The following is a 19,605-nucleotide window of genomic DNA, read 5'->3' on the forward strand; positions in this document are numbered from 1 at the left end:
CTCATGCTTGGGGCAAGATGGGAAACAGGCACGGAATTCAATGAAGTCACAGCTGTAATCTGGGACTGATGTCCTCTGAATGTGGTGGATACACAATTGTTGCTTTTTCTTTCGTGGGAAAGTTTTGTCATGTGAATTGTTGCCATTATTTTCAGAGGGCTTTGACAGCAGTTCTTTTGATGTTGGAGATGCCAGTCTGACTCCCAGTGAGCCCAACCTTCAGCTCTTGGGCTTCTGCTGGTCTTCCTCCAGCATGCCTCTGGCTCCCCCCAACTCTTTTGGGATCCCTTTGCCCATCTTGGTTGTACTCTTGGGTAAATGTTCCTTGAAAATGAACTGTGTCATTTATGATAAAAACTCTCCAGAAAGTGGGCATAGAAAGAAGTTACCTCAACATACTAAAAGCCATATATAACAAACTAACAGCCAACATCATTCTAAATGGTGAAAAACTGAAAGCATTCCCTCTAAGGACAGGAAGAAGACAAGGGTGCCCACTCTTACCACTATTATTCAACATAGTTTTGGAAGTTAGCCACAGCAATCAGAGAAGAAAAAGAAATAAAAGGAATACAAATTGGAAAAGAAGAAGTACAATTGTCACTCTTTGCAGATGACATGATATTATACATAGAAAACCCTAAAGATTCTACCAGAAAACTGCTAGCACTAACTGATGAATTTAGTAAAGTAGCAGGGTACAAAATTAATGCACAGAAATCTCTTGCATTCCTATACACCAACAATGAAAAAGCAGAAAGAGAAACTAAGGAAAAACTCCCATTCACCACTGCAACAAAAAGAATACAATACCTAGGAATAAACCTGCCTAAGGAAGCAAAAGACCTGTATGCAGAAAACTATGAGACCCTTATGAAAGAAATCAAAGACGATACAAACAGATGGAGGGACATACCATGTTCTTGGATTGGAAGAACCAACATTGTGAAAATGACTGTACTACCCAAAGCAATTTACAGATTGAATGCAATCCCTATCAAATTACCAATGGCGTATTTCATAGAACTAGAACAAGAAATCTTGCAATTTGTATGGAAACACTAAAGACCCTGAATAGCCAAAGCAATCTTGAGAAGGAAAGACGGAGTTGGTGGAATCAGGCTTCCTGACTTCAAACTATGCTGCAAGGCTACAGTGATCAAGACAGTATGGTACTGCCACAAAAACAGAAATATACATCAATGGAACAGAAAGGAGAGCCCAGAGATAAACACATGCACATACAGGCACCTTATCTTTGATAAAGGAGGCAAGAATATACAATGGAAAAAAGATAGCCTCTTCAGTAAGTGGTGCTGGGAAAATTGGACAGCTACATGTAAAAGAATGAAATTGGAACACTTCCTAACACCATACACAAATATAAACTCAGAATGGATTGAAGACCTAAATGTAAGGCCAGACACTATAAAACTCTTAGAGGAAAACATAGGCAGAACACTCTATGACATACATCAAAGCAAGATCCTTTTTGACCCACCTCCTAGAATAATGGAAATAAAATAAAAAATAAGCAAACGGCACCTAATGAAACTTTAAAGCTTTTGCACAGCAAAAGAAACCATAAACAAGACAAGAAGACAACCCTCAGAATGGGAGGAAATATTTGCCAACGAAGCAACTGACAAAGGATTCATCTCCAAAATATGCAAGCAGCTCATGCAGCTTAATACCAAAAAAGCAAATAACCTAATCTGCAAATGGGCTTAAGACCTAAATAGACATTTCTCCAAAGAAGATGTACAGATGGCAGCATAATTGATGGCCAACAAACACATGAAAAGCTGCTCAACATCACTTATCATTAGAGAAATGCAAGTCAAAGCCACAATGAGGTATCACCTCACACCAGTCAGAATGGCCATCGTCAAAAAACCTAGAAACAATAAATGTTGGAGAGGATGCGGAGAAAAGGGAACCCTCCTGTACCATTGGTGGGAATGTAAGTTGGCACAGCCACTATGGAAAACAGTTTGGAGGTTCCTTAAAAAACTAAAAATGGAACTACTATATGACCCACCAATCCCACTCCTGGGCATATACCCAGAGAAAACCATAATCCAAAAAGAAACATGTACCACAGTGTTCATTGCAGCACTATTTACAATAGCCAGGACATGGAAGCAACCTAAATGCCCATCAACAGATGAATGAATAAAGAAGATGTGGCTCATATATACAGTGGAATATTATTCAGCCATAAAAAGAATGAAATTATTTGTAGTGAGGTGGATGGACCTAGAGACGGTCATACAGAACGAAGTAAGCCAGAAAGAGAAAACAAATACCATATACTAACTCAAATGCATGGAATCTAAAAAACTGGTACTGATGAACCCAGTGACAGGGCAAGAATAAAGATGCAGATGTAGAGAACAGACTTGAGGACAGGGGGTGGGGGGGGTTGGGCAAAGGGAAAGCTGGGACGCAGTGAGAGAGTAGCAGTGAGAGAGTAGCGTCGACATATATACACTACCAAATGTAAAATGGATAGCTCGTGGGAAGTTGCTGCATAAGATAGGGAGATCAACTCAATGATGGGTGATGACTTAGAGAGCTGGGATAGGGAGGGTGGGTGGGAGTTGCAGGAGGGAGGGCATATGGGCATATATGTATAAATACAGCTGATTCACTTTGGTGTACTTCAAAAACTGGCACAACAGTGTAAAGCAATTATATTCCAATAAAGAGCTTTAAAAAAAAAAGAAAGAAAATGAACTGCGTGCCAGTTATTCCCTCCTGTGGTTCTAGTGGAAGACTCAGGTTTCCACTGATGGAGGTAGGTATCGTTTGCCCCAAGCGCAGCCTCTTCTCCCTCTGACACCAAACAAGCAGCTCTTCCACAAGCTTTTACCATTACCTTTTTCCAAATGGGATTTAGACAGCAGTCTTCATAAACCCTATGAAACTTATGTCAAGCTAGTGAGTAGTCCTTTAAATTTCCTGTCACTTGGCTTCTGGTGGATGCAAACACCTGCCGCCTTCCCCCCTGGGTGGGTTGTGAGAGGAAATGCACAGTGCACTGAAAACTCTCTTTTTTTTTCAAGCTTTTGTTTTCTAAAGCCTGGAGGTAGGCAAAGACTATTACTGGCAGAACTTGTTTTGCTTCCTATTGTGTCAAGCAGGGATGATAAGGTATTCTATTTTAGAAGAGAAAGGTACTTGATTCCTTTAATTGTATTATTTTAGGCCTTTGAGGCCTCAACAGAAACTGAGTTGGAAAAGTTTAACATCCTCTAGCATAGAAAAAACCAATTCAGCCTGACACTACTGGATCCAGCTACTTAATCAATGACATCAGAAATTTTGATTTTCATTTCTTAGCTTTGTGTCAGCTTCACGCTTAGGAAGACTTTCCTCCATGGCAGCAAAAGGCTGACATTTTACCAGTGGAACTAGATTCTTTTTCCTAATCGTTCCAGCAAAAGTCTCGGAGCTGTGAATCATTGCCCTGACTTGGGTGACTTGCTAATATGTAGCTCAATCATTACAGCCAAGGCAGTAGCATATTCTCTTGTCTGTTTCTAGGTCTGCACCCTTTGCTGGATATGGGGATGGGATAGAGTCAGCCCTATCCAGCCACATGGGCTGAGAGTAGAGACAGGTTTTCCTCCAAAGGAACACCAAGAGTGTTGCCACTAGAGAAAGTGGAATGGATGTCAGCTCATCAATAAATGACCTCACCTTTACCCTGACCTAAAGCCCATCTTCATTGTTCTATCATTTGAGGCCCTGAAATTCCAATCCTCTTCTCTGGTCCAGGGAATAGCCATTTAGGTAAATGAGGATCCTCCTTACGTAGCTCCAGAGCCCTCCTGTGTCCAGGACAAAGACATCCTTCAACTGCACTCTTAGGACGTGGCTTCCAAGGCCTTAATTCCTCCTTTAATGCCTTCCTTAATACCTTCCAAGGTATTAAGAGTGATAGCCAGGACATTTCGGTAATTAGATAGCCTCTTTTTTCTGAAAAATTAAAAAAAAACCTTAATCCTTCTAGAACTATTAATCCTAGAGAAAAAATAAATAACATGAGTAAATAGAGGAATTTGTACTAAATGTTCATTGCAGTGTTGTTTGTAATGGAAACAACCTATATGTACATCAGTGAGAAACTGGTTAATCTATGGTGCATCTGTTCAGTGGAACACTATGAGATCATGAAAATGAAGGAAGAATTTCTATAACGTATCACTCTAAAGAAGCACAAGATATAGTGTCAAGATAGAAAAGATGCAGACTAATACGTATGGCATAATCCCATTTTTACATAACAGTATTTTGTGTTTGTATTAATATGTACGTGTATATGCAGGACAATGTCAGAAAGTTTCCACATCAAGCTTCCAGCAAGGAACTGGGAAGGTAGAGAAATGTTTTGCTTTTTAATTTATGTAATTAGAAAAGATGTTATTGTGGGGAAATTTTTTACTTTCCAATTTAAAATAAAAGTATGTCCTTTGTCAGAAATAACTGGTTTGATTAGTAGAAGATAGTGATTAGTGAGGTGGCCAGTTAGACCTTAGAGCTTAGACCTAATTTTTGAAATACATGCATATATTTCTGGTTACAAAAGTGAAATATATTCTTGCTGGAAAGAGCCAATCATCAAACAGACAAAAATAATCATCACTTCTAATCTCACCCCTCAGAGATAACCGATATTAACACTTATTTTACTTTCTTCCAGGATTTTTTCAGAGTTAAATTTAATATTTATTCATTGCAGCATAATTGCAATAATCAATCTTATCCCAGCTCCTGGATCGTTTACCACCTTCCACCTCTATGGTTTCTAATCTTTATTTTTATCTCAAATGTTAACTATTTTATTATTTGTATGTGTATTTAATTGTAAGCTTCTTCAATATAATATCAAAGAAATAAATATATAGACTGAGATGGGATGTCTCATGGCTTATAAACATAGCAAAATTGGAAGCCAAGAGAGGGAAAGAGTCATAAGACCATGAAAAAGTGGGCGGAATTTTGGCTCTGAGTGGGGCTAAATATGTCTGAGGACAGAAACAAGAAGGGATCAGAAAGTGAGTAGGCGGGGAAGAGAGATGACACTTGTTGGATCATAATGTTGAGAAATAAAATTCTTTAGCTCACCTGTCTGGCTTCTTTCATCTATACCAGCTCATTTTCTTTTGAAGCGTAAGGCAGAAGCAAACCGATTAGCATAATGGCCCTCAGGGAAAGAGTCTAGGTGACTGTGGTCTTTTTCTGACAATCAGAAGGTAAGGCAGAAATCAGGTTGGCTTCCTGAAGTCCTGGGTGCCCAAGGCTAACCGCAGCTCATCCCACGCCACCTCGGTTTAGCAGTGTCGACATTAAAGGACTGTGGATTGCATTTTAGGCCAGGGGATTTACCCAGCAGATACATACTGTGTACAGTATGGAAATCTCCCCACCCTCACATCCTGCCTAGCTCACAAGATCCTCTCAGGTGGCATACTCTTTGAAAAGGCTATATATAGCTGTCTGCTTGCCTTGCTTTTCAACGTGATAGGTGCGGAACAAAAGTTATTGACTTGAAACCTCTTCCCATGATAAACAGGTAGACTTCAGCCATCTATAATCTTGCGTGTTTACCTGTACTCAGTACATCATATACAGTATTTTGTGTTTTCATGCTTCACCTCTGTAATCTTAGGCCAATTAAAAATGTATGGAAAACTATCCTTAGAATTGTGGTTCTGGCAGTTTCTCTTCTTACAAAATATTGCTGGTTTTAAGTATTGAGAGAAGTGTTATTAGGTCCATTCACTCAACTCATTCACTATTACTCTATCATGTATTTCATTGTCCTCCTGTATTGTTCTCTGTCCCTTCAGTGTTATCCTGAATTGTAAGCTTTCCGAAATTAGCCTGGTGGTTTATACCTGCTTCACTATAGTCCTTGTTAAGAAGAGTTACCAAAAACTTGTAAATAGAAAAAATTATAAAGCAGGTAACATGTATTTTCAATGTCATATTAAAGCATTGTTTACATACCTGCCTGAGGACTATGTGATTATCTGAGAGAAGGAATTAAGACAATGGGATTGGATTAGTAAATTAAGATTGAAGTATTGCTATTATTTTTAATAGCTTTATTGAGATACATTTCACATACCAAAACACATTCATCCATTGAAAGTGTAGAGTTCAGTGCTTTTTCATGTATTCACAGTTTTGAAACTATCACAATGTAACTTTAGAACATTTTCAGCACCCCAAGAAGACTATCTATTATTGATTAAAGTCTCAGGCTCTGTGAAGTTCTATAATAATTTATAGATTTTCATTCAGAAGAGATGCAAATGATTTCTGTTTAGTAAAAAAGATAGCCCCAAAGGTTATGATTTTCTTGCCCTGTAGACATTTAACCAGTTTTGTACCTAACCTGGCAATGTTAGTCCAATATCCTTTCTCCAATGCCAATGCCTATTACTCTAATTCTCCTTTGAACCAGATTTACCACCATGCTAATTCCCTCACTGATAAGTTAATGAAATCTCTGACTTGTTTTTTCACACTGTGACATGTGTGAGAGTCACGTTTTAAAGATTTTGAAACTTGTATTTGACAACCTGAATGCTCTTAGCTCAATGATGGACACACAGTTGGCAATCAATAAATGTGTCTTGACTTAGTGATCTCCATTTTTTTGATAGGGGATGCGTCAGACTTTTAAACTTTGGAAAGAGAGAATACATTTTCAGAAGGTCTTTAAGAAAAATCAGAAAATGAATTTTGAATGATACTTTGTATTTAGGTTCTCAAATTCTAAAATTTTGTGCCAGAGACGTTTGAATGAAGCTGTTTATTTACTTCTTGTCTATATCATGGTTTGAATCAATGAATATTCTAAGGATATAATTGTACTGGAATAACATTTTTATAAATCTATAAACTTTAAAGCGTTACTTAGTTTTGTGCTAGTAGTATATGCAATAGAATAAAATCCAAAAGGTATAAAAGAGAGTGCCCTGGGAAGCTAAGTCTCCATCCCACCATTTCCTTCAGCCAACAAGTTTGCTCCTGGTACTAGTTTCCTGTGCATCTTTTCACACACACACACACACACACACACACACACACACACACACGGCATACCATATATGCTCTTTGCAACTTGCTTTCTTTGCTCACTGATATTTATTGAAAATTGTTCAACATAAGTACACACAACAGTTGCCTCAGTCAAAACATGTCGAGTGGCCAATACACTTTTCAATACTTCCACTGCTCCCATGCCCATCTTACCCATCATCATCTTTTTTTTTTTTTAATTATTTTTTTGGGGGTACACCAATTTCAATCATCTGTTTTTATACACATATCCCAGTATTCCCTCCCTTCCTTGACTGCCCCCCGCCTTGAGTCCCCCCCACCCTCCCCGCCCCAGTCCTCTAAGGCATCCTCCATCCTCGAGTTGGACTCCCTTTGTTATACAACAACTTCCCACTAACTATCTATTTTACAGTTGGTAGTATATATATGTCTGCGCTACTCTCTCGCTTCGTCTCAGTTTCCCCTTCACCCCCCGCCCCCTCCTATACCTCGAGTTCTCCAGTCCATTCCCTGTATCTGCGTCCTTGTTCTTGTCACTGAGTTCATCAGTACCATTTTTAGATTCCGTATATGTGAGTTAGCATACAATATTTGTCCTTCTCTTTCTGACTTACTTCACTCTGTACGACAGATTGTAGTTCTATCCACCTCATTACATATAGCTCCATCTCATCCCTTTTTATAGCTGAGTAATATTCCATTGTGTATATATGCCACATCTTCTTTATCCATTCATTTGTTGATGGGCATTTAGATTGCTTCCATGTCCTGGCTATTGTAAATAGTGCTGCAATAAACATTATGGTACAAGTTTCTTTTGGGATTATGGTTTTCTTTGGGTATATGCCCAGGAGTGGGATTACTGGATCATATGGAAGTTCTATTTGTAGTTTTTTAAGGAACCTCCAAATTGTTTTCCATAGTGGCTGTACCAACTTACAGTCCCACCAACAGTACAGGAGAGTTCCCTTTTCTCCACACCCTCTCCAACATTTGTTGTTTCCAGATTTTGTGATGATGGCCATTCTGATCAGTGTGAGGTGATACCTCATTGTGGCTTTGACTTGCATTTCTCTGATGATTAGTGATGTTGAGCATCTTTTCATGTGTGTGTTGGCCATCTGTATGTCTTCTTTGGAGAAATGTCTATTTCGGTCTTCTGCCCATTTGTGGATTGGGTTATTTGCTTTTTTGGTATTAAGCTTCATGAGCTGCTTGTATATTTTGGAGGTTAATCCTTTGTCCGTTGTTTCATAGGCAATTATTTTTTCCCATTCTGAGGACTGCCTTTTAGTCTTGTTTATGGTTTCTTTCGCTGTGCAAAAGCTTTTAAGTTTCATGAGGTCCCATTTGTTTATTCTTGATTTTATTTCCATGATTCTAGGAGGTAGGTCAAAAAGGATCTTGCTTTGATGGATGTCATAGAGTGTTCTGCCTATGTTTTCATCATCTTTTTTTTTAATTAATTAATTTATTGGCTGTGTTGGTTCTTCATTGCTGCACACCAGCTTTCTCTAGTTGATGCGAGTGGAGGCTACTCTTCATTATGGTGTGCGGGCTCCTCACTGTAGTGGCTTCTCTTATTGTGGAGCACAGGCTCTAGGTGCATGGGCTTCAATAGTTGTGGCTCACAGCCTCTAGAGCACAGGCTCAATAGTTGTGACTCACGGGCTTAGTTGCTCTGCGGCATGTGAAATCTTCTCAGAACAGGGCTCGAACCCGTGTCCCCTGCATTGGCAGGCGGATTCTTAACCACTGTGCCACCTAGGAAGTCCACCCCATCATCATCTCCTGCAGGAGCTACCCAGTCTCCATTTCTGTCTCTGTTACACCTCTATGATCTCTTTGCAACGTGGAGGCCAGAATGATCCTCCATACATGTAGGTCAGATCTTCTCCCATTTAGAGCAGAGTTAAACACCACACAATGTCCTACAAGGTCCTTCGCACATGATGTGCTTCCCTACCATCACCACAGCTGCTTCTTGGCCTCATCTCCAGCCACTCCACTCCACTCCCTCACTCCACTCTTGTCATGGTGGTCCCCTTAGTGTTCCTCTAACGCACTAGACACACTCCCACCTCAGGCTCTTGGCCTTGCTATCCCTCTGACAGGAGGCTACTACACAGACATCTGCATGGCTTCCTCCCTGACCTCCTTGAGGTCTTTGCTCAAAGGTCACTTCTCATTGAGCCTTCCTTGACCACCACCTCCAACTCCCTCTCCCTCTCCCTTTATCTTTCTCCCCAGCATTGGACATACAATTTATTTTACTCATTAATTATCTACATACAAGCTCCATGAAAGTGAGGATATTTGTTTGTTTTGTCCACTGCTGCATTCCTAGCACCTGGAACAGGGCCTGGCACAAAGTAAGCACCTAATAATGTTAATTGAAATAACTAATGGATGTATGCCGCATAGTACCTGTATATTTGTGTTCTATTTGTGTGACCCAGTGTAGTGTAGTTTAAATATTGCCATAGTTGGGGACTTCTGTATGCTGTTGGTACCTTGTGACCTTGATAAATTTCCCTGAGCCTTGCTTTTCTCCCCTATAAAATAGGAATAGTAGTTGTACCTACATTTCATAGGGCTGCTTGGGGATTACATTTTTAAAAGGATGTAAAGTGTTTAGCACTATGCCTGGCTTATAGCAAGTTCTTTATAATATAATTATGATTTCTCTCATTAATCATTCATTAGAAATGGACTTATGAGAAGAAAAAATGATTGAGAATATAAAACCTTGTTTTAAAGCCTAATAGAGTTAACTTTTAGCAATTATCTCCTTACAATAGAATATAAGCCACTTTGTTCTTTTTTTGGAGAAGGCATTTAACATCTTCAGAAAAAAACATTTTAGCTCTTCAGAGGTGGGGACCTTTATCTCTGCATTTTCCATTTTCTAGCTGACCCTGAAAACAGTGCTGCTCAAAAAATTTTGTTTATCATTATGAAACAAATGGAAGAATGAATCTCAGTGGGCATAAGCGAGTTCATATTACTGAAAAGCTGCAATTTGCCAGGTACTGCAATAGGCAGTAGGGGTATACAAAAAGAACATTTGGAGGGTGAAGTTTATTTCAGGACCTTCACATGGTAATCACTGAGTTTGGGGGATGTATTTTTATTTCAAAAGTAGTCTTCTAAACGGGGGAGGGGGAATTTGGATTCATCACCTTGTGCAAAGTACAAAAACTCCAGAAAGACGTCTTTGCCATAATTTCTCTGAAGAGCTTTTCAAAGAAACGGAACATCAATGGTTTATCAGGTAGACATCAAGAGTGAAGAAGCAAGCAGACTAATATGGGAAATCCTATGGTGATTCAAGACCTCAACGAATTCCTGGGGTCCCCACCCATGTTGCTAACCATGAGTGATTCCATATTTGGTGCAGAATGAGAGTGCGATGGTGAGCCATGCAGCTTGAGACAGAGAAAAAGCCTGACCTGAGTCACAAGACTGGCGATAGAATCCATCCAGCTCTACGTTCTGACCCTGAGCAAGATAATCCTGAGCCTCAGTTCCTCACCATAAAATTATGGTTTTAAAAATTAGCCTCCTTTACAAGAATATATAATGGGAAAAAGATAGTCTCTTCAGCAAGTGGTGCTGGGAAAGTTGGACAGCCGCATGTAAATCAATGAAGTTAGAACATACCCTCTCACCATATACAAAAATAAACTCAAAATGGCTTAAAGACTTAAATATAGGACACGACACCATAAAACTCCTAGAAGAGAACACAGGCAAAACATTCTCTGATATAAATCATACCAATGTTCTCTTAGGTCAGTCTCCCAAGGCAATAGAAATAAAAGCAAAAATAAACAACTGGGACCTAATCAGACATAAGCTTTTGCACAGCAAAGGAAACTATAAACAAAACAAAAGGACAACCTAAGGAATGGGAGAAAATATTTGCAAACAATGCAACCGACAAGAGCTTAATTTCCAAAATATTCAAAGAACTCATACAACTCAACAACAGAAAAACAACCCAATCAAAAAATGGGCAAAAGAACTAAATAGACATTTCTCCAAAGAAGACATACAGATGGCCAATAGGCACATGAAAAGATGCTCAACATTGCTAATTATTAGAGAAATACAAATCAAAACTACAATGAGGTACCACCTCACACGGATCAGAATGGCCATCATTAAAAAGTTTACAAATAACAAATTCTGGAGAGGGTGTGGAGAAAAGGGAACCCTCCCACACTTTTGGTGGAAATGTAAATCGGTGCAGCCACTTTGGGAAACAGTATGGAGGTTCCTCAAAAAAACTAAAAATAGAATTATCATATGATCCAGCAATCCCACTCCTGGGCATACATCTGAACAAAACTGTAATTCAAAAAGGTACATACACCCCTATGTTCATAGCAGCACTATTCACAGTAGTTAAGCCATGGAAACAACCTAAATGTCCATCAACAGATGAATGAATATATAAGATGTGGTACATATATAAAATGGAATACTACTCAGACGTAGAAAAAAATGAAATAATGCCATTTGTAGCAACATGGATGGACCTAGAGATTATCATACTAAGTAAAGTATGAGAATGAGAAAGACGGATACCACATGATATCACATATGTGGCATCTAAAATAGGACAAAAATGAACTTATCTATGAAACAGAAACAGACTCACAGACATAGAAAACAGACTTGTGGTTGCCAAGGGGGTGGTGGGGGAGGGACGGGTTAGGATTTGGGGGTTAGCAGATGCAAACTATTATATATAGGATGGATAAACAAAAAGGTCCTACCATTTAGCACAGGGAAGTATATTCAATATCCTGTGATAAACCATTATGAAAAAAAAATATATATGTGAATCACTTTGCTGTACAGCAGAAATTAACATAACATTGTAAATCAACTATACTTCAATTTTAAAAAAGAAAGAAAAGAAAAAAAAAAGCCAAGGTTGGGGCATGTTTGTGGGGAGGAAGAGAGCTGTGCTTCAGAGGAAGCATGCAGAAGTGTGGGTGCTGTTTCTTGCTCTAGGTGGCAGCTACAGGAGTGTTCACTTTCTTATTAATCATTAAGCTATATATTTATGCTTTGTGCACTTTTATGAATGTGTGTTACATTTCACAATAAAAGCAGTTTCTAAAACTGTGAAAAAAAATAAATAAAAATTAGCCTCCTTGAAATGAGAAAATGAGTGAGAAAATTCTCCATACCCTGAAAACCACAGTACAAATGGGACTCTGGTTCTGACAGGTAGCACTCTTTCTAAGTTCCTGCCAGTACTGTGCTATTTACTGGGGACACAGAGAATAGCAATCCCCATAGGACGCCTGCCCTTAGCAAGCACACAGTCCACTTCCGGGATTTTATCCCCAGGACATCATTCAGTGGAAGCAGGAAGATGGTCACCACAGGGAGATTTGTAACAACAAGACTGGAAACCACCCAGATATTTACAAAAGCAGAATGGCTTTTATAAATTATGTATCTCAACATTTTTATTAGAAAGTATGCAGGCTACTCACACCTATACCCTCAGGGTCAGCCTGTTCCCTATGGACATGGTGGTTTGTTTAGGGGGTGGCTGCTTGGAGGCTGGACAAAGGGGTGTGTGATGGTGAGAGGTCACAAAGGACTGTGCAGGATAAATGTGGTGGTGCCAAGAGACTCAGGCAGAGCCCTGCAGGGAGATGGGCAGTTGCCTTCGCTCCCTCTCTCTCGGCGACTCGCTTTGTGGCTGGTAGCGCTGTCTTGAATGAAGAGAACCATGAGCAGTGAGTATTTGTTACCTTATTACACGGCCAACAGCTACCGTTCAATGGGCGTGTTCAATACCTCCATGGGGGACCTGCAACGACAACTGTACAAGGGAGGAGAGTATGACATTTTCAAGTACGCACCCATGTTTGAGAGTGACTTTATCCAGATCAGCAAGAAAGGAGAGGTGATTGACGTCCACAACCGCGTCCGAATGGTGACTGTGGGCATCGCATCCACCAGCCCCATCCTCCCACTACCTGACGTCATGCTGCTGGCCCGGCCAACTAAAGTCTGTGAAGAGCATGTCAGATACGCCCGGACCACCAAGGGTAGAGGTCGCAAGCCCGCCAAGACCCTAGAGCTCACCAGGCTGCTTCCCTTGAAGTTTGTCAAGATCTCCATCCATGACCGTGAGAAACAGCAGCTGCGCCTGAAGCTTGCCACTGGCCGTACTTTTTATCTGCAGCTGTGCCCCTCTTCCGATGCACGAGAAGACCTCTTTTGCTATTGGGAAAAGCTTGTCTATCTCCTGAGACCACCGGTAGAGAGTTGCAGCAGTACCCCGACGCTCCAAACTGGAGACGCAACAACTATAGAGGATGCCAACACCCTAGTGGTAAGCACCTACAGAGACTGAAGAACGCAGGGCAGGGTGCTTTGGGAGAGCAGTGCAAAGCTGGTCCTTCAAAGTCCTTGGCGTTCTCTGAGGCTCACCTGGGCAATGCCTTCCATCTCTGAAAGGGAAGGGACACATGAGCCATCACCCTGGGACTCACCCCACTGGAGAGGTTCTGAGCACTTTTCCATACTGTCCCACAAGGCTGGATTTCAGAGAAACCTTAGGTACCATATCAGCTGCACTGGTCTCATCCCCACGGTTGTAACTAACCCCTTCTACAGCATCCCGACTGCCCAGTCTCTCCTTGAACTCTTACCCCAGCCCAGGTAGTCTCGTCAGTTGTGGAACATCACTCACAATTAGGAAGTCCTTCCTTCGTTCTGTCTCCCCATGACTCCCATATGCTGATTAAAATCAGCCCAACCCGTGTGTGTATCTGCACACACATGATTTGTTTTAGCAGTCACCAAAATGTAGACTGTGTCTATCCCTTGACCCAGCGACCCCAATTCTAGGAATTTGTCCTGCAGAGATAGAAGCACAAGGGTATAAAATTAAAGTGTATGACCATGGAGAATTGTATTAGATCTTTCCCTGGCCCTGAGATTATTCAAGCAAAATGGAGTGGCCATTTGACAGGGCTGCTGTAGATGGGATCTTGCATCCAATGGGAGCTTAGGCTTGATGGTGTCAAAGGTTATTCCAAGTCTAAGCCCTTGAGTTGCTCAGCTGCAGGGTGAGAGAGGAGTGGACAGTTCTGATCGCACTTTCTGTCATCTCTGTCTCTCCTTGGTGCAGACCCCAGAGCTCCACAGGGAAAGGGATCAGGATGAGGCTGGGCTTCACAAGCTTCGTGACGTGTCTGGAGCCACGTCTTGTGCTTATGTTGGGGGAGAGGGAATCTATCATGCCCCTCACGGTTCAACTGCGGCCGTGAAACGTGCTGAAGGATCAGCGGCAGGGACGACCTCGGGCCTGGTGGTAGCTGGGACAGCATCAAGCTCTGGAGGAGGATCGGCAGTCGCAGGGGCAGGAGCCGGCCCTGCAGGAGGCGCTGCGAGCTTGGCGGCAGCCAAGAGCACAGGCACCAGCCAGGTGAGTGCGGCCCTGGCGGGAGCCGCCACCAAAAGTACAGGAGAAAGCAGATCCGGCAAGGCCATTGCAGGCGCTACCAGCGTATCCTCAGAGGGCACGAACCTCGTCTTGGCGGGTGCTGCCAGCATGTCCTCTATGGGGGCTGATAGTCCTGACAGCAGCATGAGCGTGGTGTTTGCAGGTGTAGCTGCGACCAGCAAGCCTGCTGCTGGAAGAGCTGAAGGCCAGGTCGCAGCCCCCCTGGTGTCCACCTTGCAGAGCGAAGGCTATATGTCTGAACGGGATGGAAGCCAGAAGGTCTCCCACCCCAGGGATGAAGCCTGGAAGGAAAAAAAAGGAAGGAGGGAAAAGAAGGACAAGTCTTCGTCCAGGAAAAGTTCCCGTCACCGCAGGACAGGAGGAGACAAGACCCGGAAATCATCCTCCCACAGGTCCTCATCTGGCCATGGAAACACGAGGGATGACAAAAAAGAAAAGGGGCATAGTGGCACCAGAAACAGAGGGCACGGCTCTCACAAGAGTGGCAGCCATAGCTCCTCTGCCAAGGAGGGGAGGACAGCTCGCAAACTGGGGAAGAGCAGGTCCACCACCAGCTCAGGGACTTTAAGTAAGAAATCCAGTAAGATCACCTCTTTCTTCAGGAGCTTCAGAGTCATTCCTGGTTCAAAAACAACGGTCACACAGGACAGAGAGGTAGGCTTCTTGGCTAAGACGGTAGAGAAGCGCAACGTAGAAACCAAGGTGGAGAAAGCCCCGGCTGGCCAGGATCTGGAGATCTATGGAACCGTGACATCAGAGACGTTGGAGACCATCGTCATTGAAACCAAATCTGTTTAAATAGGAGTCAGGGGAGGAAGCTTCCATGGAGACCCAGCTTCAGGGAAGGATCCCTAGAGAGTCAATTCCAGCTTTCTTTAATAAAGGAAACCATACAACTCCAAAAGAAATGCTGTCTTCTGTTTGAATTTCTATGTCCCCTTGCCTGGTAGTGACTTCACAGTGGCTTCTGTGATGTGAATTGTGCTGTGGCCTGAGATCCCAGCCTCCAGTCAAACAGAATCCCCACCTCTCACCCATGCCCAGCAGAGCCAGTGTTAGTGCCCTGCTTTGCCTTAACCCCTTTTCTGCCTTTGGTTTCCCCAAGGCTGTGGCTCTAAGTCATAGACTACAGGCTGGGAGGCGTCATCACCACCATGTGCCCATGCCCTTTCTCTTCTCCCTGAAGGTCCCTGAACATGGTCACTCACTCCAGTCCACAGACTAAGTGAAGGCAGGACTCATGTCTCGTGCCTCAGCGTTTGTAAGCAATCAGAATAGTGAAGTTTATCACCTTATCAGGAACTGACAGCCTGAGGGTCAAATCTTGCCAATGCCTGGTTTTATGAATAAAGTTTTATTGGAACATCGCTACAGCCATTTAAATATTGTCTAAGGCTGCTTTCACATTAAAATGACTGATTTGAGTAGCTGTATTAGAAACCACATGGCCTGCAAAGTCTAAAATATTTATTTTCTGGCACTTGGCAGAAAAGCTTTGCCCACCTGAATCTAATCTTAAAATTCTTCTTCCTCCTGGGTATATACTCTGGAGAAACTCTCACAACGCTTGCCAGGAGACAACTAGAAGAATGTTTATAGTAACACTGTAATAGCAAAATCCTGGAAACAGTTCACATGTTCATCAAACAGGAGAAATGATCAATTGTGGCGTATGCCTACCATGCATATTATACAGCAGTGAAGATGAACAGCAGCCGTACAGGTTAGCATGGGTGAGTCTCACATAATGTTGAATAAGAAAAGCAAGTCAGAAAAATACATACAGTATAGTTCCATTTGTAGAAAAGTTTAAAAGCAATATCAAGCAGTATGTGTGGGCGCACTCATTTGCTAAAAGTGTAGAGAAAAACAAGGACGTGAAAAACACAAAATTCACAATAGTGGATTTCTGTAGGGTGAAAAGAAGGGAGGGATGGTCTGGGAGGTACATATGCAAAGCTTCAGTGGAGTGGGGATTGTTCTATTATGCAAAGGGGTGCGTCCATGGTAATGTATTATTGTATACATTTTATTTTAACATCTCTGAAATCAGGATGGTTTTTATATTGCTGTCAACCAAGTGGCAGTCACTGCCTTAGAAATACCTTAACCAACTTGTGACATTTATGTTTTAATATATGCACAAAACATAGATGACAAAATATCTGTCTGAAAGATAGCTTTCAATAAATATAAAATAAAAAAACTGAGTGACATAAATACTCACTATCCAGGAACACAGGAAAGGTGTAGATATGTTGTGAAGAAATAATAGAATAATCCAAAATGCTCTGTACTAATGATCTATGTAAATGATGTATGCATGTGGAAAAGCAATTCTAAAAATAAAACATATTTTAGAAAAAAGATTATGCCTTTTTAAATACCCATTATAAAAAGGAAAGTCTTTTCAGTTTAAAGAAAGTTGTAAATAACTTTCGTGAGTCTATGAAAATCATTAAATTGTTAACAACAGATGATGGAAGTTGGATTTGAGAACCGTGTGTGTGTGTGTGTGTGTGTGTGTGTGTGTGTGTGTGTGTGTGTGTGTGTGTGTGTGTGTGTGAGCCAGCGAGTCATCTGCTAGCCTTGCAATTCTCTGCTCACTCTCTCCTGTGACAACAGGGTCTACTAGGACGGAAGTTGAGTTTCCAGTAAAACTTAGGGACTTTCTCTGCAGAACAAATGTAAGTGGTAGAGGTCGGGGAGGTGAGAAATAAGATACGGACTCTGGGAGGAGTGGTGGCTTGGGAGGACGAGGGGAAGCCCTTCTCAGTTGCTCTGGTGGGTGGCTGGAAAATCCCATCTTGTGATTTCCGATACCAAAAAACCCAATAGACTGTGGGGATCAATGTGTCCTTGGAGTTAACTCTTGAAGCACTGGGTTTCTGTAAGAAGAAAGAAAGAGGCATGTTCTCTAAGACCTGAGAGGGATTTGGGGGAAGCTTTCTGGAAATGTGAAGAGTGATGGGGTAGAGGAGAGAGAACTCTTTCCAAAGCTTTGATTCAGAGCCCCACATTTTCACTATGCCCAGAGGTTGAATCAGCCAAGTTAAAACAGCTTAATCTCACGATTCTGTACCGTGGGCTTTACCTTTTGTCCTTCCCATCCTGTTTTACACATTCTCACTCCCTCAAGGTTCTTTAACGTGAACCTAGTTAGTCCACTATGTAGGGCGTTAGCTGAGCAGACCCACAATTTACGCAAATGCCACTGAAGTAAAGTGGAGGTGGAGACTTGCCCACCACAACGTGCCCTGCCTGGCACTTTCTCTGCATTTCATTTTCTATCCTGACAGTTCATCAAGAGATGCATGCACAGATAGCTACATATTTCAAAGCAACAGGCATCTTCCTCCGGAGGGAGATATCCATTGGGGCATCAAGGCAATACACCCTATCTGATAAAGGCCAATATTTTGGACAGCAGTACTCATCACCATGGTAGCAATTCTACTGCTGCAAGTGCAATTAGGCAATGCATAGCTGATTACTAACTAACCAGTGTCCCAAACTTCAAGTCTGGCAACACACATACTAGAAAGGGGTTTTTGGCCCACAGCAAAATAAGGTCATTGACAGGATTGTTGTGACAGAGTGGAGTCTTTCAGACGGGAGGAAGATGTACTACGGTGGGAAGAAGCGAGGTGCCTCAAAATATTGAAGGCAGTGTCATGACTGGCAGAGCGAGTGCGCTGAGATGCCGGGGAACACAGCCGCGCCCAGGCAAGCAAGGCTTTGAGGTCCATTTAAAGGATTTTGATTTCTGACCTTGGAGTGATGGAAAGCCAGAAAGTGTTTTATATAGGGGAGTAACCTGACCAAATGTGCACTTTGTGGAGGGCACTGTGGTTTCTGTGAAAAGAAATATTTGGCTATGGGGTTGTTAATATGTGACGTTATGTCACTTCCTATCTTTGGCCACAGAATTTATAAAATGAGGCGTGTGGAAGGTATGTTTTGAAAGACCATTCCGTTTCAAATGTCCACGCAGGTGGACATTTCTTCAATGAAGCACTTGTGGTCCCAGCTGCTGGTGCTGCCCACAGATAGGCTTCAGCTGGCAGTGCGTTTGGCAATTGCCTAAGTTCCTCACCCGAGATGCACAGCAAGAACTGATTGACGTGGAGTGTGAAGATCTGGCCATTGTAGCCCAACACAGACCCTCTCTGGAGGGTCACTCTTGTTCAAGAGCTCAACTTCTCCCTCTGTGTACTCTTGCTTCTGTCCCTTCCCTTCCTGAGGTACTGCGCCTCAGGGTACTCCTAAATAACAGCCTTCTCACAAAACCCTATCTCAAAATCTGCTTATTGGAGAATAATACAATCTGTGACACCAGGTTAGTGTAACGTGCTGGGCTTACCTCCTCTGACTCCTCTGACTCAGGTGTCAGTTGGAAGAAGATAATAAGGAGAAAAGGAAAGCAGATTCAGAAGAAAGCCAAATCTTGTGCAAGTCATAAAGATTGGAGTCTGCATGGGGTAAAGGAGCCCATAGGGACTTGAACACATAAAATCTCTGTTCTTTGGAGGCCTCATGTTCTAAGAGAAATTCATTTTGGACCTGAAGCAGGCAGAACCATGTGGGTAAAGGCTTTCTCAGATAACTGCGGAGAAGCAGCATCTGGGCTGGCAATGGTTTGGACCACTGTATCCGTAGCCCCTAGGATGCTAGCTGGCATTTAGTAGAGGAGCAATAAAAATGATGAATCAACGCATTTACTATAAGAAAATGAATGCATCTTTAAGCTCTAAAAACCTAAGCACGTGTTGCCACCCATGTCTGCAGGAAAATAATTCTAGTCTTTGAATGACAGAGTTCCATGCAAGGACCTCTCCTCTTTCAATGGTGGTAGGTGAAATGCTGATCCTGTCTTTATTTAAAATTGTAATATTTTGTCCATCATGGATTTTTTGCCTTGCTGTTTTTTAAATATCACATTTATTTATCTTGCTTACTGAGTTTTTCTCCCCTTCCTTAATTTTGCATCTGAGGCGAGTACCTCACACACCTTACCTTGG

General features: G+C 42.0%; 1 protein-coding gene across 1 annotated transcript; it reads left to right on the top strand.

Moving 5' to 3' along the window:
- The first annotated feature begins 12,745 nt into the window (after positions 1 to 12,745).
- GARIN3 (golgi associated RAB2B interactor family member 3) lies at positions 12,746 to 15,382 on the top strand. Its single transcript, XM_057708014.1, has 2 exons — positions 12,746 to 13,447; positions 14,249 to 15,382. Exons 1-2 carry the CDS (start codon positions 12,827 to 12,829, stop codon positions 15,380 to 15,382), a joined length of 1,755 nt encoding a protein of 584 aa, XP_057563997.1. The 5' UTR covers positions 12,746 to 12,826.
- Positions 15,383 to 19,605: the final 4,223 nt, after the last annotated feature.

This window comes from Hippopotamus amphibius, chromosome 1, assembly GCF_030028045.1.
Source record: "Hippopotamus amphibius kiboko isolate mHipAmp2 chromosome 1, mHipAmp2.hap2, whole genome shotgun sequence".
In the NCBI taxonomy this organism is placed as follows: domain Eukaryota; kingdom Metazoa; phylum Chordata; class Mammalia; order Artiodactyla; family Hippopotamidae; genus Hippopotamus; species Hippopotamus amphibius.